Below are 21193 nucleotides of genomic sequence, written 5' to 3' on the forward strand. Positions count from 1 at the left end.
ACCTCCCAGGGCCATCACACAATAAGCAGCCCCATCAACGTCTGAAAGAATCCTCATGGTTTCCGCAGTCTTCTCCTCTCCAGGAACATATCGAGTATAGTTTTGGTACAATCTCAGTTTCCTATCCTCAGGAAGAATGTCCATTCACTCTCATTTGTACACTTACTGCGGCCTTAGTACCAATATTTTAAGCCAGCTGAATCATAGCGACATTCCAGTTTTTTCACTCAGTAAGTTGTATCTTCCCATCCTATACAGTAGGGGCTACAGGACCTAAATATAGGATCTAATAGTTAGCTCTAATCAAACTTCATGTTTGAAATCTGGTCTATTATTTAGTCGGTCAGGAGCTTCCGGAACCTCATTCTGTCACTCTAAGCATTCACTGTGCCTTTGAGTCTTCTGTCATTTAAATGAAGAATGGGAGTCAAGTTTTCTTGGGACCTGGGAATGTGCAACCTCACCCAGCCCATTTTGTTCCTCCTGTCTACAGTGCCCCCATAGCAGATGACGGGGCACGGCAGTGTCCAATAACAGCCCAGTAAGGTCAGGTGGACAATGAGGCCTGGGCCTCAACATCAAATGGACTCTTGCCACACCTTAATGCTGAAATCTAGAACCAGAGATCTTCTGAAAGCCTGACAAGCTGCCTAGAATAAGAAAATCAAAGGAATGGGAATGCAAGCTGCTGCAGCCACTGTGGAAAACAGTATGGAGGTTCCTCAAGAAACTAAAACTAGAACTACCCTACGACCCAGCAATTGCACTACTAGGCATTTATCCACGGGATACAGGTGTGCTGTTTCGAAGGGACACATGCACCCCCATGTTTATAGCAGCACTCTCCACAATAGCCAAAGTATGGAAAGAACCCAAATGTCCATCGATGGATGAATGGATAAAGAAGATGTGGCATATATATATATATATATATATATATATATATATATATACATATATATATATATATATACACACACACACATACACACACAGTGGAGTATTACTCGGCAATCAAAAAGGATGAAATCTTGCCATTTGCAACTACGTGGATAGAACTGGAGGGTATTATGCTAAGTGAAATGAGTCAGTCAGAGAAAGAGAAAAATCATAGGACTTTACTCATATGAGGACTTTAAGAGACAAAACAGATGAACATAAGGGAAGGGAAACAAAAATAATATAAAAACAGGGAGGTGGACAAAACAGAAGAGACTCATAAATATGGAGAACAAACTGAGGGGTTCCTGGAGGGGTTGTGGGAGGGGGGGATGGGCTAAATGGGTAAGGGGCACTAGGGAATCTACTCCTGAAAGCATTGTTGCACTATATGCTAATTTGGATGTAAATTTAAAAAAATTAAAAATAAAATTAAATAAATAAAGAGGAAATAATAAACCCCAAGTATTTTACAGTTAAATAAAAAAAGAAAATCAAAGGAAGAGAAAGAAAGAAACCCACCCTGCTAAATGAGTCCTGGCCTAGCTGCGTGGGATGTGGGGGTGGGGGGCAGGGGTGTGGACTGAAATTGCACACCATGCAGGAGGAGTGGCTACCTGAACATTCAGACCCAGCACTAAGTGGGTTCTAGGACACTAACCAGCTGTCCTATATGCTGACCACTCAGAGCGTTCAGTGCCTGGATGAAAAGAAAGCAGTATGTGAATTATATATTCACTTATAATAAAGAGGAAGTTGGAAGGAAGAAAGGATCCAAGACCTCCTCTCCCTACAGCTTGTGAGTGTGACTGCTACAGTATGCCTTCCATATTGTCACTCAAATCAGTGACAAAGTATTGAGGATGGAGCCAATGGTGAGCTCCATTAGAGCTTTCTTCCATGTTGGTATTTTATTAATCTTAATTTATAGGGACAGCTCTTATACCAGTTACAGATCCACCCACCTGGCCCATTTAGAGCAGAATTCCCTGTCTCATCGCTGAGCTATCATGTGAGAGGCTATTAAATGTCCCCATGAAACTGAGGCACACTGTCAAGTTGCAGATCTCCCAGTCTTATGGTCCCTTTGAAAAAAATGAGCCCAACCTCACAGGACATTAGAGGAGTAAACCCAAACTAGTTCCAGATGATCTCAGAATATCCCTTTAATAATCTCTTCTAGATGATTCTCCTGAAGCCTCCACCTAGGAGCCCCCTTCTCGAGCAAATGCCCTGGGTGATGAGCTCACTTTTCATCTTTTGCACATGCCCTTTTAAAACCTCAGCCTGGTGGGCTGCTTGCTTCCTAAGCATATCGACATCCTGAGTAGTCCCGCCTCTTCTCTCCTAAACAAGGTATCTTCCTGAAATGTCCCACCAACTCCCTGAAGCATCACTTCCAGATGCATATCAATGAGTCACAGCCATCTCTTGCCCAAAATTGAGTCTGTCATCCTAAAATCTATTAGTCACCATCAATTCTACCTTCCTATAACAAGCTTTTTTATGATATTATACTATTTAATATAATTTTTCATTTTCAGCCTTAGGACGGCATAACATGGCAGATCATAGCTCTGGCTTGCCTTTCAGACCCCAACCTACTATGGGAAAGTTCTCCATTTGAATGAAACAGCAATAAGTCTCCCCTGCAAACAGGGAAGGACGAGGTCCAGGGGGAGCACCTAGCTCTCTAAGTGCTCACACTCTGTGTTGAGCACTCAGGAAAATGGTTCTCCAGAACCATCAGGTAGCTTTAAAAAACACCCATGCCTTTTGGTTGTGAATCACTCCTCTCAGGTGAGTCTGGTACACAGCCAGGACTGAGAGCCAAAGGATCTAAATTTGGAGAGCTCTTGTCTCTTCCTCCTTTCTCAGCACCCAGTCAAGAGAGCAGGGGTAAGGTGAGAGTTTGTGCTTGTGCATGTGAGTGCGTGCATGTGGTGGGGTTTATTGTTTTTATTTTTCTGCCAATTAAAAAAGCACTTTTACTGAGGCATAATTGTTATGCAAAAAAACTTCACATATTTAATGCACACAGTTAGATGTTTGGACATACGAAAACACTGTGATACAATCATCACAATCAAAGTAATACACATATTCGGATCAGTTTCGATAGTGAATATCTGTGAGAGAAAGACTTTTTTTTTTTTTAACGTTTATTTATTTTTGAGACAGAGAGAGACACAGCATGAACGGGGGAAGGGCAGAGAGAGAGGGAGACACAGAATCGGAAGCAAGCTCCAGGCTCTGAGCCATCAGCCTAGAGCCCGACGCGGGGCTCGAACTCGCGGAACGCGAGATCATGACCTGAGCTGAAGTCGGACGCTTAACCGACTGAGCCACCCAGGCGCCCCGAGAAAGACTTTTTTTAAAGGACTTTCATCTCTCCAATCACACGTTTTAAGCCTTTCATCTGTCTGGCTGTCAAGACAAAAACTTCACAGATTTGAAGATGAGCTGATGGTTCATTCTTTCTGTCAATGTCAGTTGACTATTGATTTGTCAGTATCATTTCTTTCCCGGTGTGACTTTGTGTCCCTGACAGGCAGGGCTGTGCCTATCTGTTGAGACAAGGTCCTACTTTGATGATATTTTAACTCTGATCTGGTTGACATACCCCATGGCAAAGTCAACCATCTCTGGGCTCTGAAGAAGGTGGGAAGGACAGCTGCCCCATGAGTTGTTTCTCCAGAGGCACATCTTTTACTAGAAAACATCTCAAATAAACCAGGACTGGTTGTCCTTAGGGTGGCATATGGGGATTACCTAGGGAATTTTTACTTTTGCCACGGAAGAAAACACTATAAATGCTTATGATAAGTCCTAAAAGTAACAGACCAAATGGCTTACAAAGGGCTCATTCCCTTGCCATGTAGCCCTTGAATCGCTGATGCCTCAGAGCACTTGTGCCCACTGTTGAGGTGAGGAGATGAGGTAAAATGGACCCGGAGGCTTGAAACCACAGCTGACTTTTGCTAACTCCAAGTTCGGAGACTCTAACCTTGTGTTTCTGGGAGAGGTTTCTCCTCTTTTCTCCTTTCAGACAGAAAGGATCTGATCACTTAAAATCAGTTTCATTCAACTCTGTCCTGAAAACCAAAGGACTTATTCCTCTAGCTCTGTATTAACTCTCAGACTGGAAAACTAAATTCTGGCAAGAAGAGTGAATTAACATGGAAAATGAAAAACAGAAGTGAAGTCCTATGATCTTACAGAATTTAAATCTGTTAATACATGTCATTTTATTTAAATAGAACTACCATAACAATACAAATGGAATGATAAGAATTTGCCATTACAATCTTTAAAGCAGACAGACTCTAGTGCCAATTAGCTCAAAAATCTTAAAAATTAGAGTCAAGATGACACCTGGCTTACTTTCTCAGCTTTACTTTTACTTGGGTGACAAACTCCTATTTACATGCTCAGAACTCTTAAATCTACACTCTATCCCTGGACTCCCTCCTGAGCTACAAAAACAAAGCTCCCACGATCCATGCTTCTGGGATGTTCTGCAAGAACTTCAAACTCAACATGGACATAGCTGACATCCTCTACTCCCTCTTCTGCTAAATCCCTCCTTAAAACCTGTCCTTTGCATGATCTCTCTCACTATCTGCCCAAATGGAGACCTCTGAGTAACTGAGTCCCTTTATTCCCACACTGGTTCTTCTGTGAAATACCATTCCAGCCCACCACTGTGTTCTTTAGCTCTGTCTTCATAGGGTCAGACCTTCCATATTTTGCCCTGACTACAGCAATAACCTCCTCATTTTGAGACAACAACCGCCTCATTTACATGGCTCTCAGCCGTGTACTGTCCTGACAGCTTTCTGACAGACCAAGCTGATGCACTGTGCAGAAGGAAGTCTCCACTAGACCCTTCTCAATGAGCCTCACACTCCTTTTTCCACCTCATCCCCTGCCACCTGCCAGGCACCCTGAACTCTAGCCTTGTGGTTCCCAAAATATATGATGCATCTTCATACTTCCATGTCTTACTCTTCACTAAAGACTCTGAAACTGCTCCTCACCCTTCAAAGTTCAGCTTTGTGAAGTCTTCCCTAACACCACCCCTAATTCTCCCTCATACAGCATGATTCCCCCTTTGCTAGATCTCCACTGATACAGTTCTCATCACGTACTGTATTATTGTTCATCGTTAACAGCATCTGTCTTCCATACGGGACCCCGAGCTTAAGAGCAGTCCTATGTCATTCCTTTAGGTACTGCCCGGGTGCCTACCATGGCTCCGGGCACATCATAAGTGCCTGGCCTTAAGCAAAAGTGACAATGCAGTAGAAAGGAGACTCCTCAAGATGAAATAGCACATTAACTACCATGAACTCGAGTACAAGGGTACTTTGATGACAATATGACACCCAGTGCTGGTGAAGATGGCTGGAAACAGGTGCTCTCATACATTCTTGGCTGATTATATCGTGAGAGCTTTGGGGAGGCTAGTCTGGCAGTATTTACTAAAATGTAACATAAGCATAACCTTTGCTAACACAATTACATTTCTGCAAAATCATCCCATGACAAAAATAAGTTCAAGCATATCAAGATATAGTATGTACAGAGATGTTTATCAAGTAGTGGGGCACACTGAAATCCTTTCTACAAACTCCTGGGACCAGATATGTGGAGAACTCAGAACCGTTTGGATTCGTGGATGATAAGATTGCATAATACCACTGAGCACAATCTGCACTGAAATTCACAAAACACCTGTTAAGATAATCAAACAAGAGGCCATCAGCTGAGGTGGCATCACAGCCTATGTAAGCAAACCAAAACCTAAGCCAGAGTCAATTCCTGTAAATGCCTCAAGGTTAAGAACCACTCACAAATAGACAGCTAGGGTCTCCCAAATAATGCAACCACTTACATTACAGCCCATTAAATAATTTCCTTGATTTGCTTCTCTATAAAATCCTTGCCCCAAGTTCCTGTTGGTAGAGTGCTCCTAACAACTTCCATTATGGGATTGCCCAATTTGGATGGATGTTTACACAAATAAACTCTAACATTTTCTAATATGCCCCAGTTTATCTTTTAACACATCATGCTAGATGGAATTTTACAAAGAATAGCCCTGTGTCTGTGCAAATCCATTTCTGCTACCAAGTGAATTACTTAAAAATTTGCTCACATGAACATTCTCTGGGATAGCTCACATGTTAAACAACAAAACGAATCTCTATAAATGGAAGAATAATGAAATCATGTAGTGCATCTCTTCTGACCACAATGGTATAAACTAGAAATCCATTATAAGAAAAAATATGGAAAAAACACAAACGTGGAGAATCAACAGCATACTATTAAACAACCAATGGGTCAATGAAGAAATCAAAGAGGAAATAAAAAATACATGGAGACAAATAAAAATGAAAACACAATGATCCAAAATGTTTGGGATGCAATGAAATCAGTTCTAAGAGAGAAATTATAGGACTCCATTTAGAAATAAGGAAAATCTCAGGTAAATAATCTAACCTTATATCTAAAGACACTAGAAAAAGAAGAACAAAGCCCAAAGTCGGTAGAAGGAAAGAAATAATAAAGAACAGAGCAGAAATAAAAGAACTAGAAGAATAGAAAAGATCAATGAAACCAAAAACTAGCTCTTTGAAAAGGTAAACAAAACTGATAAAGCTTTAGCAAGATTCTTCAAGAAATAAACAGCACCCAAATAAATAAAATCAGAAATGAAGTAACAACTGATACCACAGAAATACAAAGGATTGTAAAAGACTACTATGAAAAATTACATGTCAACATATTGGACAACCTAGAAGAAATGGATAAACTCCTAGAAACATACAATCTTCCAAAACTGAAATTACTAAGAAAGAGAAAATGTGAATAGACCAATACTGGCAATGAAATTGAATCAGTAATCAAAAAACTCCCAACAAACACAAGTCCAGGACCAGACGGATTCACAGGTAAATTCTATGAAACATTTAAAGGAAAGTTAATACCTCTTCTCTTCAAGCTAGTCCAAAAAAATTAAGAGGAAGGAAAGCTTCCAAATATATTCTATGAGGCCAGCATTATCCTAACACCAAAACCAGACCAAAGGGCACTACAAAATAAGAAAACTACAGGCCAATATTTCTGATGAACTTAGATGGAAAAATTCTCAACAAAATATGAGCAAACCACACTCAACAATACATTAAAAGGATTATTCACCATGACCAAGTGTGATTTATTCCAGGAATGCAAGGATGACTCAACATTCACAAACAAATCTATGTGATATACCACATTACCAAAATGAAGGATAAAAATCATATGATCATCTCAATACATGTAGAAAAAGCATTTGACAAAATGCAAAATCTGTTCATGATAAAATCTCTCAACAAAGAAGGTTGAAAAGGGGCTCCTGGGTGGCTCAGCTGGTAAAGCATCCAACTTCAGCTTAGCTCATGATCTCACAGTTCATCGGTTTAAGCCCCACATTATTAGGCTCTGTGCTGACACCTCGGAGCCTAGAGCCTGCTTCAGATTCTGTGTCTCCCTCTCTCTCTGCCCCTCCCCCACTCATGCTCTGACTTTCTCTCTCTCTCTCAAGAATAAATAAACATTAAAAAATTTTTAAAAATTATTTATGAATACCATGTTAAATTTTAGAAAATTAGAAATGGAATTTGGACCTTCAGTAGTAAAAACAAAACAAAACAAAACAAAACAGAATGGACACTACCTGAACATACAATGATTACAGGGAAATGTGTGGGTTATGGTGACTCCCCAGGGAATACTCTATTATAAAAAATAATTAGGTTGTTTTGTATACGGATTCAGAGGACTATATACAATATGTAAACTCAAAAAATCAAGTTACCCAATATACACAGAAATAAGGCATTTTAGGGTTGTCTGTGTTCATTTGGGTTGCTATAACAAAATACCACTGGCTAATAAACAACATAAAGTTAATTCTCACTGTTCTGGAGTCTGGCAAGTCCAAGATCAATGATCACGATCATGTTCTCATGAGGGCCCTCTTTCTTTTTTTAAAAAAAAATTTTTTTTTTAATGTTTATTTATTTTTGAGACAGAGAGAGACAGAGCATGAGCAGGGAAGGGGCAGAGAGAGAGGGAGACACAGAATGTGAAGCAGGCTCCAGGCTCTGAGCTGTCAGCACAGAGCCCGATGCGGGGCTCAAACTCACAAACTGTGAGATCATGACCTGAGCCAAAGTCAGATGCTTAACCGACTGAGCCACCCAGGCACCCCGTGAGGGCCCTCTTTCTGGTTCATAGCTGGTGCCTCCTTGCTGTGTCTTCCCTCAATGGTGGAAGGAACAAGGGATCTCTTCAGAGCATTTTATAAAAGCATTCTGAGGGCTCAGCCTTCATGACCTAGCCACCTCCCAAAAGCTTGACTTCCTAGTACCATCACCTTGGGGGCTTAGGATTCAACATATGAATTTTGGGGTAACACAAACATTCAGACCACAGCAGGAGTCTAGAGATGTGAAGGGTGAATAATCAGGGAAATTTTCTCCCTGTTCTGAGGACAAGAAAATGCCAACTTCCACCAAGAATCTTCCTTGCTAAGCCCAACAATAAGAACTGAGGAAGAAGAAAAATTCTTCTTTAGAGTATCTGTCCCCAGACTAGACCAGACACCTCCCCCTCCCAAGGCTGCTAAGTAAAGGCTGTGTTCAGCTGCCTCATCATGGCAGAACAGCAAGGGGCGGGTGAGGACTGCATGGTGAAGGAGGCACGCCTGCTCCCTCACCCCACACTTCTTTCCACTCTGCACATCCCTCAAGTTCCCAATGCTGCTGGGAGAGCAGGGCACATGGAGTCCAGCTGACCTCACAGAGAGGAAACTCCATCAGGCTCAGGGTCTGACAATACAATAGGGAGGGTGGTGCACGCCAGTGCCTAGTAATGATCGGAGGTGGCCCTGGAATGTCTCAGTGCCCCTGGAAATGACCTTGGCACCTAAAAGTCTAGCAGGCAGCTTAAGGTGGCCCCGCCTGGCCTGGTTCTGGCTCTCCACATCCTGTTTCTAGGATATAGATGTGACATCTGCAAATAACACTTCATGCACTCAGACCATTAATTACTGACAGCAGAGAAATAAACCTAGAGAGACACAATAAACCAGGGTAATGTGAGTACTTTAAAAGAAGTTTCGACACTCCAATGGGAGACTTGGGAACAGGGCCTGAAAAGGCCTGGTCACAAGGGAAGAGCAGTACTGGAAAGAATGACCTCTACCCAGTGCTCCCCAGTGCTGGGCACATGCTGCTGCTGGATAAGCTATGGACCATGAATTCCGGGATGGCAGGTCCTGGCTCCCTCATCTTTATGTCCCATGGTCCCTCCCACTCACTCTCCAGCCCCTTTAGTAGTGGTGTGGAAATAGCAGGGACTCGATACATGTTAGAGGAATTAATGCATGACCCTGGTGATGTACTCATTAATTCTCTTTCATGTATTCTATCTTTTGTATTTGACCAAAACACTTTCCATGTATTTGACCAAAACACTGTTCCCTTTCCTTTTCTCCTTTGAGCTAGGTGCGGTGTGGATTCCCTCGAGTCTCAGTGGAGGTGACTTCTGAGAAATTTCCCCAGATTCTCTTTGATCTGAACCCACAACGAAAATCAGTGAGTAAGCGGCACCTGGGTGGCTCAGCCAATTAAGCATCCGGCTCGTGGTTTCGGCTCAGGTCATGATCTTGAGGTTCGTGAGCCCGACAGGTGTGGAGCCTGCTTGGGACTCTGTCTCCCTCTGTCTCTCTGCCCCTCCCCCGATCACTCTCTCTGTCTCTCTCAGAATAAATAAATAAATAAACTTAAATAAACTAAACTAAACTAAGTGAGTAAAAGAAACATCTAGAATTCAAATACTCTACACCTCTGTTCCAGCCACAGATGTGACCACTTGGCAAAAGGTCCCTAAAGAAGCCATAAACCCAGGTTAATGGCTTAACCTCTCCTGTTGCTAGTTATTTCATTTGTAAAACTGGATAGTATGGTCTTGAGGTTTTCTTAGTATTCTATGAAAATACAGATAAATCAAGGACCACCTTTGGGTCAAACCTTTCCCACTTGCCAGCTATCCAGAGGGCCACTAGGTTATCTTGCTTCAAAATCATTGTTGTCTAGTGAAGATTACCCAACTCACTTTTAACCTACCCTCAATTTTCTAGAAGGGATTACTAGATTCATTTCTATTCATAAAGACCAGGAAACATGCACATGTAAATGACCAGCTTCCTCTGGCCTGTTTAAAATCATATGAAAAAAAAGGTCATTGTCTGAATAAGCATTCACACAGATGACTGTCGCAAAGCTCCAGCTCAGCACCTCCTAGGAAGATATCTTAGGAACCTCAGAATCTGAAACAGTAAGTGGTCACAGGCGCCTAGATCCATCCCGCTGGCTGACTGTGTGATTAACCTCTTTTTCCTACTGTTGTGTCAATACTAAGACCTGCAGAAGAAAAATGACTCGTTGCTTTGAAAGAAAATATTAAGTGGCTGTTTTGTCTTTGGCAGGAAGGGTGGACCCTTATTGAGCTGAAATCCATCCCACATTGGTATGCTGTTTCTGCTACAATACATAAGCCTCCTCGGTCATTCACCTTTTATTCTCTATGCTGTAAATTACTCTGTACAGACAGCCATAGAATAAGTAGGTGTCATAGAATAAGCAGGATGAGACCTTCGAGATTACCTAGCATAGGAAACTGGGACTCAGGAAAGTCAGATTTGCCCACAATAACACTGCAACCTAATGGCAGAGTAGGACTAGAGAAGGTCTTGTCTTCCAGTCCCTAAAACATTTTCCAACACCAAAGACTGATGGTGATTCACTCTTGCCTTCTCCACCCCCTACCATTTGTTTCAGTTACTAAATGTGCCCCAAACACCTTCTGTGTCAGGCCCTGTGTTAGCACAGAGATATGGAAATCATCAAGACAGAACTCATACCCTCAAAAGATTCCCAGGTTAGGGAGGAAGGAGACAACCAATGTTTTACTTTGGCAACAGTAAGTCTGATGATGGAACACGGTAGCAAAGGACCAGAGAAGGATACACATCCCTCAGCTGAAACAGAGATAAAGGAAGAGAGGCCACTATCAAAAGCTTTCTGAAGGCGATCACACATATGCCAAGCTCAGAAAGGTCGCTGCACATAGTAAGCGCTCAGTACATGTCAGCTATTGTTATTTTCAGTCCTTGTATTGTCATTAATTCCCTCACAATTCCCCTGACATTGTAGAGGACCCTGTGTCAGCTACAGTGTGGGAAAACACGGGGACACGCTCTACTCTGTCTTGGTCTGAAGAAGACATGGAAATATGCGTGGATCCTGGTGACCATTGTACAGTGAGCTGGGGCTGTAAGGCACTGCCAGCCTTCCATGCGAGGCTCGTACACCACTGTCCACTTTGGAGGAGGCCCTGAGGTCCCTGGCCCAACCCTAGGAAACCTACCCATCTACATGCCCATGGAACATGTTGCACTTACTTCTGCTTTGCAAGCTGTCTCCCACCTCTGGTTTTGAAGATACATGTCTGTCCATGGATGGCGACTGAGGACAAGAGTGTCTCTGGGACAAGCCTCAGACTGCAAATCTCAGCAGAAATAGCTTGAACAGAGGAGAGACACTGCTCCTGATCTGCGAGGTCCTCCCCCGCAACTGCCCAGGAAGGGGCTGGTTATGGCCATGATGCTATTCAATCCAGCACCAAGGGCACCCTGTGCCAACCTCTGGATATGGGACCCAGGCTGGGAAGGGCCCTTCCAAGAGTCACCAAGAGCATGTCTCACAGTGAGACAAGCTCATCCAGTCTTCCTGTCCCTCCGGGGCAGCAATCCTTGTATATGAAGTCAGGGATCCCATGATGTCATCTATGGACACAGACCCCCGACCCTCCCCAAGCCATATCAGTGATGATACACACATTATGAACATGCACAGCAGTGTCAACCCTCACTGCAACTGAATGTGGTAGCTACCATTACCACAGCTACTTTCTAACGGGAGAAAGAAGGCCTAAAGCCAAGTGATCGGCCAGGTTGCTCAGCTGGTGAGAGCAGGAGGGCCCAGAACTAGCTCTCCTGTGCCGCATGACTGTCCTTCTGCACCCTCAGGAGCAGAGGGTACACTACCTGAGACAGGACACCAGCTCCCAGGCACCCGACAAGGAATTCAGTGCCTCCTACCGCTACCCGGGCATCAAAGCAAGCTCCAGAATGTGACACTGCATTTAGACTCTTCTGTGACAAATGCCACCTCTGACTGCATACTTTCTGGACTCTAAACAAATAGGGAGGACAAGAGTGCTCCTTTGGATGTGTGTGGCCCTGTGCCTGCCTCTACCCCGGGACATGCTTCTTGGCAAGGACCTTCCCTTATCTTCCCACCTCGTGCCTCCTGAAGCTCTGATGGTGTTTTATGCTGTGTAGACAAAGCGGGAGGGTGGGGGTGGGGGGAGCGTTGTGTGAGCAAGCCCCCGACAGAAGAACAATTCAAGTGGAGACGGAAAGCAAAGGAACTGGATTCGGTGAGTCCACATGACCACCCAGCTATTTTGAGTGGCTCAAAATAGCTCCTGTTGCCAGGAGGACCCACAAGGAAGCCCTGAACCAAAGTAGGAAAAGACGCACATTTTAATTAAAGGCTTTTGGAAGGGCAGCCTGTAGACAAGAAAGAAAGGTAGTAGAGTGAAGGGCAGGGGGAAAGAAAAAAAAATAGGAAGTCTGAAACGCATGGCTTCTCTGTTCGGATTTCCAAGGGACTTGTTCTTCAAAAACAAGGGTAATGTTTTGTTTGTACGTTTATGTATGCAGACTCTGGCTCAACAGGCACTAAGAAAAACACAAGTGCAAGAAACTAAAAAACTGACTGAAGGGAGAGGCAGAGAGAGACAGATGTATGTCTAGGTAGCTACAGTGGAAACCTAATTAACTTAAAAAAATAGCCTCTGTTAGCTTGGTAACTGTAGTGCTGGAATAAAATTCGGAAGCACACAGAGAGGCAGGGAAAGTAGGGATGCCATATAGGATTTCTGGTGAGATAAACACAATCAGATTTCAAATGCAAAAGTAAAATCTCTAAAACAAGTTCGCAAACTAAATGTCCTCTCCCTAATGCAGTCCATGATAAATTGTAAGCACAAAACAGAGGTGTTGTTTGGAATATATTTTCTGCAGGGGAAAAAGTCCTGTCACAGAATAAGAGGACGCCATCTTGAGTCTACATATCGTCAAGGAATTACGTACTTTGAAGAATTTCATACAAAGCACTCTACCCAGAAGAAATGAAAGGTAGAAGATACCAGGAATGTATTTTTTTAAGTGAGATCTGTTACAATTCATGGGTTTTAGATTGAATATTAAAGGTGCTTCAAAAAGAACTGCTCAGCCACGCATGATTATACTGCGGCTCCCTGGGGCACAGGCACCATCCCGGCCCTACACCGCTGTATCCCAGCAACAGACATGCTGGCAGACGCTCCACACATGTCTGTGGATGGAATGAACGGAATGCAGCCATCTCAGCCCCTCGAGCCGTACCTTGCACACTAAACGAGAGGCAGGTCTGGTTATCCAGTGGAGAGACCGCACGGCACAGCCTGGATGTTGGCTCTTGACATTCAGGCTCCCTGTGAAGGCGAGCTCAAGCTGGCCATAAGCCACCTTAACCTGCACCACCATCTGTGCCAACACCATGGAAACCATGATGGATCCAGTTGGCTCTGGGGAACACCATACTCCCCATGTCTCCCATAGGCCCAAGTGCTTCTAATTGGGGTTGTACTCTTTCTGTGCCTAGCATCTGGCCTGTAGCAAATCTATCCTTAAGCAGCATAAATGTGGATGGAGTAGAATTTATCCAAGCCACTTCTCCTCACTCCTCTTGGATAAAAATGTACCATCACCCCAACTTGATGGAAAGTAGGGAAGAAATCTTACCTGTGTCAAATACCTTGCTGGTGCAATGAAGTGGCAAGCTCAGTTGGTAGAAGAAACAACCTTGTATACACACACAGAAGAGATGCAAGCTGGCCTTGGGTGTGTATATATTTGTGTATGATTTCAGTGCTGACCATACACAGGCCCATGCTATACAGCCAGGTCAACACTCATGTCCGCATTTCAAGAAGAAGCTAACTGAGAAGGTCAAAGGGCCACTATATAATAGTGGAGTGACTTTAGTAATGTGTGGATCTGGAGAAAGGCAGTGACTTCACAATATTGTGAATATACTACATGCTGCTGAATTGTTCACTTCAAAATGGTTCATTTTGCTATGTGAATTTCACCTCAATTTAAAAGAAAGTTATAGAACAAATATTTGCACCCTGATCTTCTGGACCCTGGAGCACTTAAAGTCTATGATTAAGGAAAAGGTGCCACAACAGGGGAAATAAAAACAGGAGAATCAACAGGCAGGAAATAAACTGTGCCAAGATGAAAGTAAACAGCCAGTATCATGCACTGTGGCAACCAGTGGGGTTAAATAAATGTACAGGTTGTGGCCCATCCTGGGAGCCCTCACAGGGCACACAAGACTGTGTGAAGACTCTCAAAGATTTTATATCAGAGCCAAAATGAGGAAGAAGGAAGGAATTCTGAAGGAAGGCTTTCCAGACAGCGAAGAGCCTGCCAGCCAGAGAACTGGCTTGCAGAAGTCAGTGCTGGCCTGATGGTGGGGACTGGAAGGAAATGCACCCACTCAACATTTGGGGGTGTCTGCTGTGTGCCAGGCACTATCTTAGGCACTGGTTGTTCAAATATTCAAAACTCCTGGTCCTTGCCCTCATGGGACTCTTTTTTTTTTAATTTTTTTTTCATGTTTATTTTATTTTTGAGACAGAGAGAGACAGAGCATGAACGGGGGAGGGTCAGAGAGAGAGGGAGACACAGAATCTGAAACAGGCTCCAGGCTCTGAGCTGTCAGCACAGAGCCCAACACGGGGCCCGAACTCACGGACCGCGAGATCATGACCTGAGCCGAAGTGGGACGCTTAACTGACTGAGCCACCCAGGTGCCCCGGGACTCTTAATAAAGGAGATAAAACCAGGCAATATCTTAGAAAGCTATGGTTTAAAGGTGGCTAAGAATTTGGGCTTTGTTCCTGATGTTTTTAGGCAGGGAAGTGAAAGAAAATCTCAGTAATTGAGAAAGACGTGAGACCTTGATGAGAGAAGAGACTGAAAAAAGATAGAAATCTATCTACATATTCAATGCAATCCCTATCAAAATTCCAAGGGCATTTTCCCCAGAAATAGAAAAAACAAATCCTAAAATGGTATGAGCATAAAAATACATACATTGACCAACAGAACAGAATAGAGAGCCCAGACATAAACCCTTCCATATATCATCAGTGAACATTCGACAAGGGGGCCAACACTCAATGGGGAAAGAACAGTCTCTTCAACAAATAGTGCTGGGAAAACTAGAAAAATGCATACAAGACAATAAAACCAGACCTCTGTCTCACACCACTCACAAAAATTAACTTGGAATGGATCAAACACTTATAACACCTGATATGCCAAAAATCCTAAAAGAAAATATAGGGAAGAAGCACCTCGACACTGGTCTTGACAAAGATTTTTTTGGATATGACACCAAAAGCACAAACAACAAAAGCAAACATCAGTAAAAGGGCTCTATACTACATCAAACTAAAAAACTATACACAGTAAAAGAAACAATCAACAAAATGAAAGCAATCTATGGAATGGGAGAAAATATGTGTAAACCACTTATCAGATGAGGGGTGAATGTCCAAAATATACAAGGAACTTGTACAACTCAATGGGGGAAAATAACAATAATAATAATCCAATTAAAAACAGGCAGGGGCGTCTGAGTGGTTCAGCTGGTTAAGAGTCCAACTTCGGCTCAGGTCATGACCTCATGATTCATGGGTTTGAGCCCCGCGTCGTGCTCTGTGCTGACAGCTTAGAGCCTGGAGCCTGCTTCGGATTCTGTGTCTCCCTCTCTCTCTCTCTGCCCCTCCCCTGTTCACGCTCTGTCTCTCTCGCTCTCAAAAATAAACAAACATTAACTAAATAAAATAAAATTAAAATAAAATAAAATAAAAATGGGCAGAAATGAACAGTTTCCCAAAGATAAACAAATGGCCAACAAGTACATGAAAAGGTGCTCAACGTCACTCATCATCAAGGAAATGCAAATCAAAACCATACACAGGTATCACCTCACACCTGTTAAAATGGCTACCAGCAAAAAGATAAGAGACAACAAGTGTCAGTGAGGACACAGAACCCTGTGCATTGCTGGGATTAGACATCGGTCCAGCCATTATGGAAAACAGTATGGAGAATCCTCAGAAAATTAAAAATAAAATTACAACACATGATCCAGGAATCCTACTTCTGGTTAAGTATGCAAAGGAAATGAAACAGCATCTCGAAGAGGCATCTGCACTCCCATGTTCACTGCAGCATTATTCACAATAGCTAAGATCTAGAAGCAATCTAAATGACCATCAACAGATTAATACATAAAGAAGATGCAGTGTATACATAAAGTGAAATATAGCTCACCCCAAAGAAAGAGGGAAGTTCTGCCATTTTCAACAACATGGATGTACCTTGAGGGCATTATGGTAAGTGAAATAAGTCAGAGAAAGACAAATAGCATATGATCTCTTATTTGTGGAATCCAGAAAGCCAAATTCATCACAAGAGAGTAGAATGGTGGCTGCCAGAGTCTGGGGGTGGGGGAAATGAGGTATGAGTCAAAGAGTAAAAATTTCCAGTCATCATATGAATAAGTTCTGGGGATGTCATGAACAGCACAGTGATTATAGTTAACAATACTACATTATATGCTTGAAAGTTGCTAAGAGAGTCAATTTAAGTGTTCTCACCATGAAAAAGAAATAGCGATTATGGGACAAAACGGAGGTGTTCACGAAAGCTATGGTGGTAATCATTTTGCAATATGTAAGCATATCAAATCACGTTGTACCCCTTACGTTTATACCATGTTATATGTCAATTATATCTCACTAAAGCTGGCTAAAAAAGAAAGTATATGCAATGGTTCAGAAGAGCATTAACGCAGGTATGGATTCACATGAAGGCAGTGGGAACAGAGATCACAGGCAAGACTAGTGGGTATGGCTGGAGTTTTCAAGTGGCTGTGGGATTAAGTGACATTAATTTATGGAAAGGGCAGAGGACAATGTCTAGGCTATAGTAAATTCTCAGTGTTACTATTACTATGTTTTATATTGAGCCTCAGTGTTCTAATAATTGAGTGACTTTACTTTCCAATTTTTAGAGCCCCCACACATGAGAGGATCCAAACCAGCAGACCCACCGCACTAAAGACAAGAACAAGGCTTATCTCTGTATTCTCTGTCAGTACAAAACACCTTCCAAATATGGAGTGAATAAGGAAATGAATAAAGGAACAAACAAACAAGTAAATACAAGAACAGCAACGACCTCCAACTCCCAACCTGTAAGAAAACAAGAAATGGCTCCTCAGCTGATCTACAGAACACTTTGAGAAAGATTTGTTTTCAAGGAAGAATACATAGGAAGACGTCCCATATCTTGCATATGGAGCAGAATCAAGGAACTGGGCTTCCCAAGGAATATCCACTGTTCTAAGAATCTAAATATTTTACCTCCATGCTATCCCATAACCATTTTTATTCAAGCTGACAACTCTGTAATTAAAGTCCTTAGGCTGCTGCTTGATTTTTCCAAGTGGGCTTTGTCTTTTTGCAGCTGCAGAGGCTTTCTGCCAGAAGCCCTGCAATGTTGGGCATTGAGGACTCCTACTTGTCAACATGTCCCCATTCACAGGTGGGCAACCTTCCTCCTCCTGTATTTGTCTCTTCAAGATCAGAAACTCACCCCAAAATGGCAGGTAATAAAAAGGTACCTATTGGCCAATTAACAAATAACACTCTTTGCTACTATTATTATTTCCTGTCCAATCTCCCTATACACTAAAATATATAGTGTTTCTGCTATGATTACATATGTTACTGAAAATTATCATGTTTTATAAAATTCAATACCAAAAATAACAGAGTTTGGGGAAAAAATGGTTTGGGGCATTCCTCTCAAAACCTATGGAACCGCAAAATACAATAAAAATAATAACTGATAACCTTGAGAGTTAGTCTGACCATGTAGGCAGGTAGCTCAGCATAGTACGTGGCTAACTCAGCAGACATGTAAAAAAACCCTTAAAAACAACAGGGTAAAAGACAACAATGCTTTAATTAGAATAACACCAGCAGGCACCCAGGGCATAGGAAGAAACATATCCTGCTTGAAGCCAAGAGCCATGAAAGGCTGACTGTACCTGTCTGGAGCGGGGGGAGGGGGGGACAGGCCAGGTGATCTTTGTATTCATTGTCAACACACACACACACACGTACACGTACACGCACACATAGTCCAGCAGCTGAGCTAAGGACTTTTTCCCTATCCAGCTCAAGTTCAAAATTCTACTCCCACTGCTCCCTTTACCTCGGAAAATTTGTCTAAACCAACATGACTCTGGCCCTGCTCAGACACCTTGCCCCTCTTGTCCAATCGTGTATGAGCCCACATGCATCACAGAACAAAGCACATGGTATTTCATGCTGTCTTCAAAGTAAATGGTTGGAGCAGGCCGAATGTCCTTAGGGAAGTCACCTGCACAATCATGAGCAGAGGCATGTGAAACCAAGGGTGAAGACCTCCCCAAACTGACTGTTCCCCATCCTACAAGCTGTCCTATTACCTATTAAAGAAATAATTCCCAAAGAAAGATGTGACCACAAGATCAAACCAACGGAAAAATGCAAATACTTACATATAATATGTTGGATAGAGTCCTTCAAAATACCAGCAATGTTTTTTGGCCTCTGTACACTGAAAATAGAAGGAAGAAAACCTTTGTCAGTAGAAAGTCATCTGCATATTGTTAAGACGACTGGACAAAAAGACACAAGGAAAGGTAAGTTGATACATCTTGAAGTGTAGAAAGCAGAGGGTTGGGGGAGACCATGCATCAGAGGGAGATCCACCCTCCACAATGACTTTTTATTTCTTTAAATTTCTTAAAAGGGAAGAAGAAAACATAGGAAAACATCTATTTGCCTGTAATTTTTCTAGCTTTCTATTTCCCTACATACATGGGCATGACCAATTCATTGAAAAGTAAACTAAAGACAATCTGTTTTTAAAAACTCACACAGTACGGGGGCACCTGGGTGGCTCAGTTGGTTAAGTGCCCAACTCCTGGTTTTGGCTCAGGTCATGATCTCACGGTTTTGTGGTTTCAAGCCCCACATCAGCACAGAGCCTGCTTGAGAGTCTCTCTCTCCCTCTCTCTCTTTGCTCCCCCCTTCACTGTCTGTCTCTCTCAAAATAAATAAATAAAGTTAACAAAATTAAAAAATTCACATGATACTCCAAATATCTAAAATATGCTAAAAATAAAATATTACAATTATTTCCATTTCCCCCCAACTTTCGTGTTTGAAAGGTATTTCCCACAGTTCTGACCTTTCCAGATCTTTGTATTTCAGAATATTCCAAAAGGTATATTCAAATCATGGCTCCTCCCATGGGGATCCACATCTGGCAGACTGTGTAAAGCAGGATTCACTTGCCAGCATCAGTACTGCCCCCTGCCCTCATTCCCAGGGATGAGAAACAGGGAGGGTGATGAGGAAAGACACTAAGAGCCTCCCCGGTGCTTTCCAAGGAAGTGTCACACTGGACGTTATGAGGGGCACAGCAGGTGCAAATGCTGCCCTGGTGGACAGACTGCCTCACATGCCTCCAACAAGTGAGAGCAAGCCGACGGCACCAAGTGCTCAGTGAGAGCTCCAAGCAGAAACACTGTCCTGGACCTAAACAAGATATTTCTAAAATTCTTCTGCTTGTTCTACCATTTTTTTTTAATTCACAACTTCCTCCATTCATGATCCAGTTCATTGAACCCTATGTATAAACAATACCTCCCAAATAGTAGTGCAAAGCTACCAGTGGGAACACAGGGAAAGGCGTCACGAAAACAAAGCTTTCTTTGGGCAAGGCAGGGGCTGTCTCACCCAACTCCCCAGCCTGACCCCCGCCATCTGCCCTCTGCCTTGCCCAGTGCTAGCAGGTGTATGGCGATGCCTTCCCGCCACAGTCTTCACGAATAGCTATCAAGACGTTTCAGAAACAGACCCTGACTCTAGAGTGGGGAGGCGAAAGCAAATATTATGTGTTACACTGGGTAAATCAGACGGGTTATGAAAACAGCGTGAAACACTGGGGGTGGGGGCATGGTTTAAATGTGCTTTAGGACACCCAGAAGCACACTCAGGCAGCCCAAAGTGACCCAGCTGTATGAATGGAAAATGAGTTTAATTTAGACTCTGTTAGTTCCTGTCCAGTTCAGAAAAGGAAATTCAGACAGCTAAAGAAAATAATTTATTTTGGCAAGAAAGAGAAATTTCAAGTGTCTGCCCTAAATTACAATTTATTTCACTAGAGTCCTCTATTATAAGCTGAGCAACCAGGTCGTTCTTCCAGGTGGCATGTTAAATGTTCCTTCTTTATTCTCCATCACTATTGGAGACAGGCACACTTTCTTAGAACTTGACACTCACCTCTCCCCATACTGCCCTATGACTACAAGGTGGCAGAGAGAGATCCAGACCAAGACATCAGGATCCTGCTCCCAGATCTGTCACTAACAGCCTGACAAACTCTGAAAGGAGGCTCTCTCTGCCCTCGACACTCAGCTGCCGGTATGGTGGGGCATGTGACATGCACAGATGTGTGTATGGGATCTACGGCGGTATGTGTGAACATCAGAACTATGACAGGGTATCGAAAAGCACCAAACTGTTAATACAGAACAACTCCCAGGCACTATCAGACATGACGATTGGGAAGGAAATCTAGCAGTGTCTGGGAAATGATGAATGTATTTCTCTTTAACCACTGACTATCTCTCCACAAATATGAAACATAATATGCAAAGGTTTATTGATCATGGCATTATTTCTAATAGCAAAATCTTGGCAATGACACAGATACTCACAGCAGCCTGCTTAAATACACGAAGAGAAATCTACACAACATGGCCAACAAGAGGTCTCTTGTTCCGAGGTCTCTCAGAAACAGTATGAAATGATTTCTAAGATGCAGTGTTACTCAAAAGACAATGGGCAAAAGTGTGCATCCACTATGCTCCTTGTTACGGAAAAG

The 21193-nt window shown here is 42.8% G+C and overlaps 1 protein-coding gene across 1 annotated transcript in view; it reads right to left on the reverse strand.

Moving 5' to 3' along the window:
* The window catches only part of VOPP1 (VOPP1 WW domain binding protein), a 110213-nt gene that overhangs the window by 40136 nt on the left and 48884 nt on the right, over positions 1-21193 (reverse strand). The window contains exon 2 of the mRNA XM_019451044.2: positions 18798-18856. Within this exon, the coding sequence (XP_019306589.1) occupies positions 18798-18856 (59 nt within the window). The remainder of the gene's footprint in view (positions 1-18797; positions 18857-21193) is intronic.

Source organism: Panthera pardus, unplaced genomic scaffold (genome assembly GCF_024362965.1).
Source record: "Panthera pardus isolate Hobbes unplaced genomic scaffold, ASM2436296v1 HiC_scaffold_8, whole genome shotgun sequence".
NCBI classification, from domain to species: domain Eukaryota; kingdom Metazoa; phylum Chordata; class Mammalia; order Carnivora; family Felidae; genus Panthera; species Panthera pardus.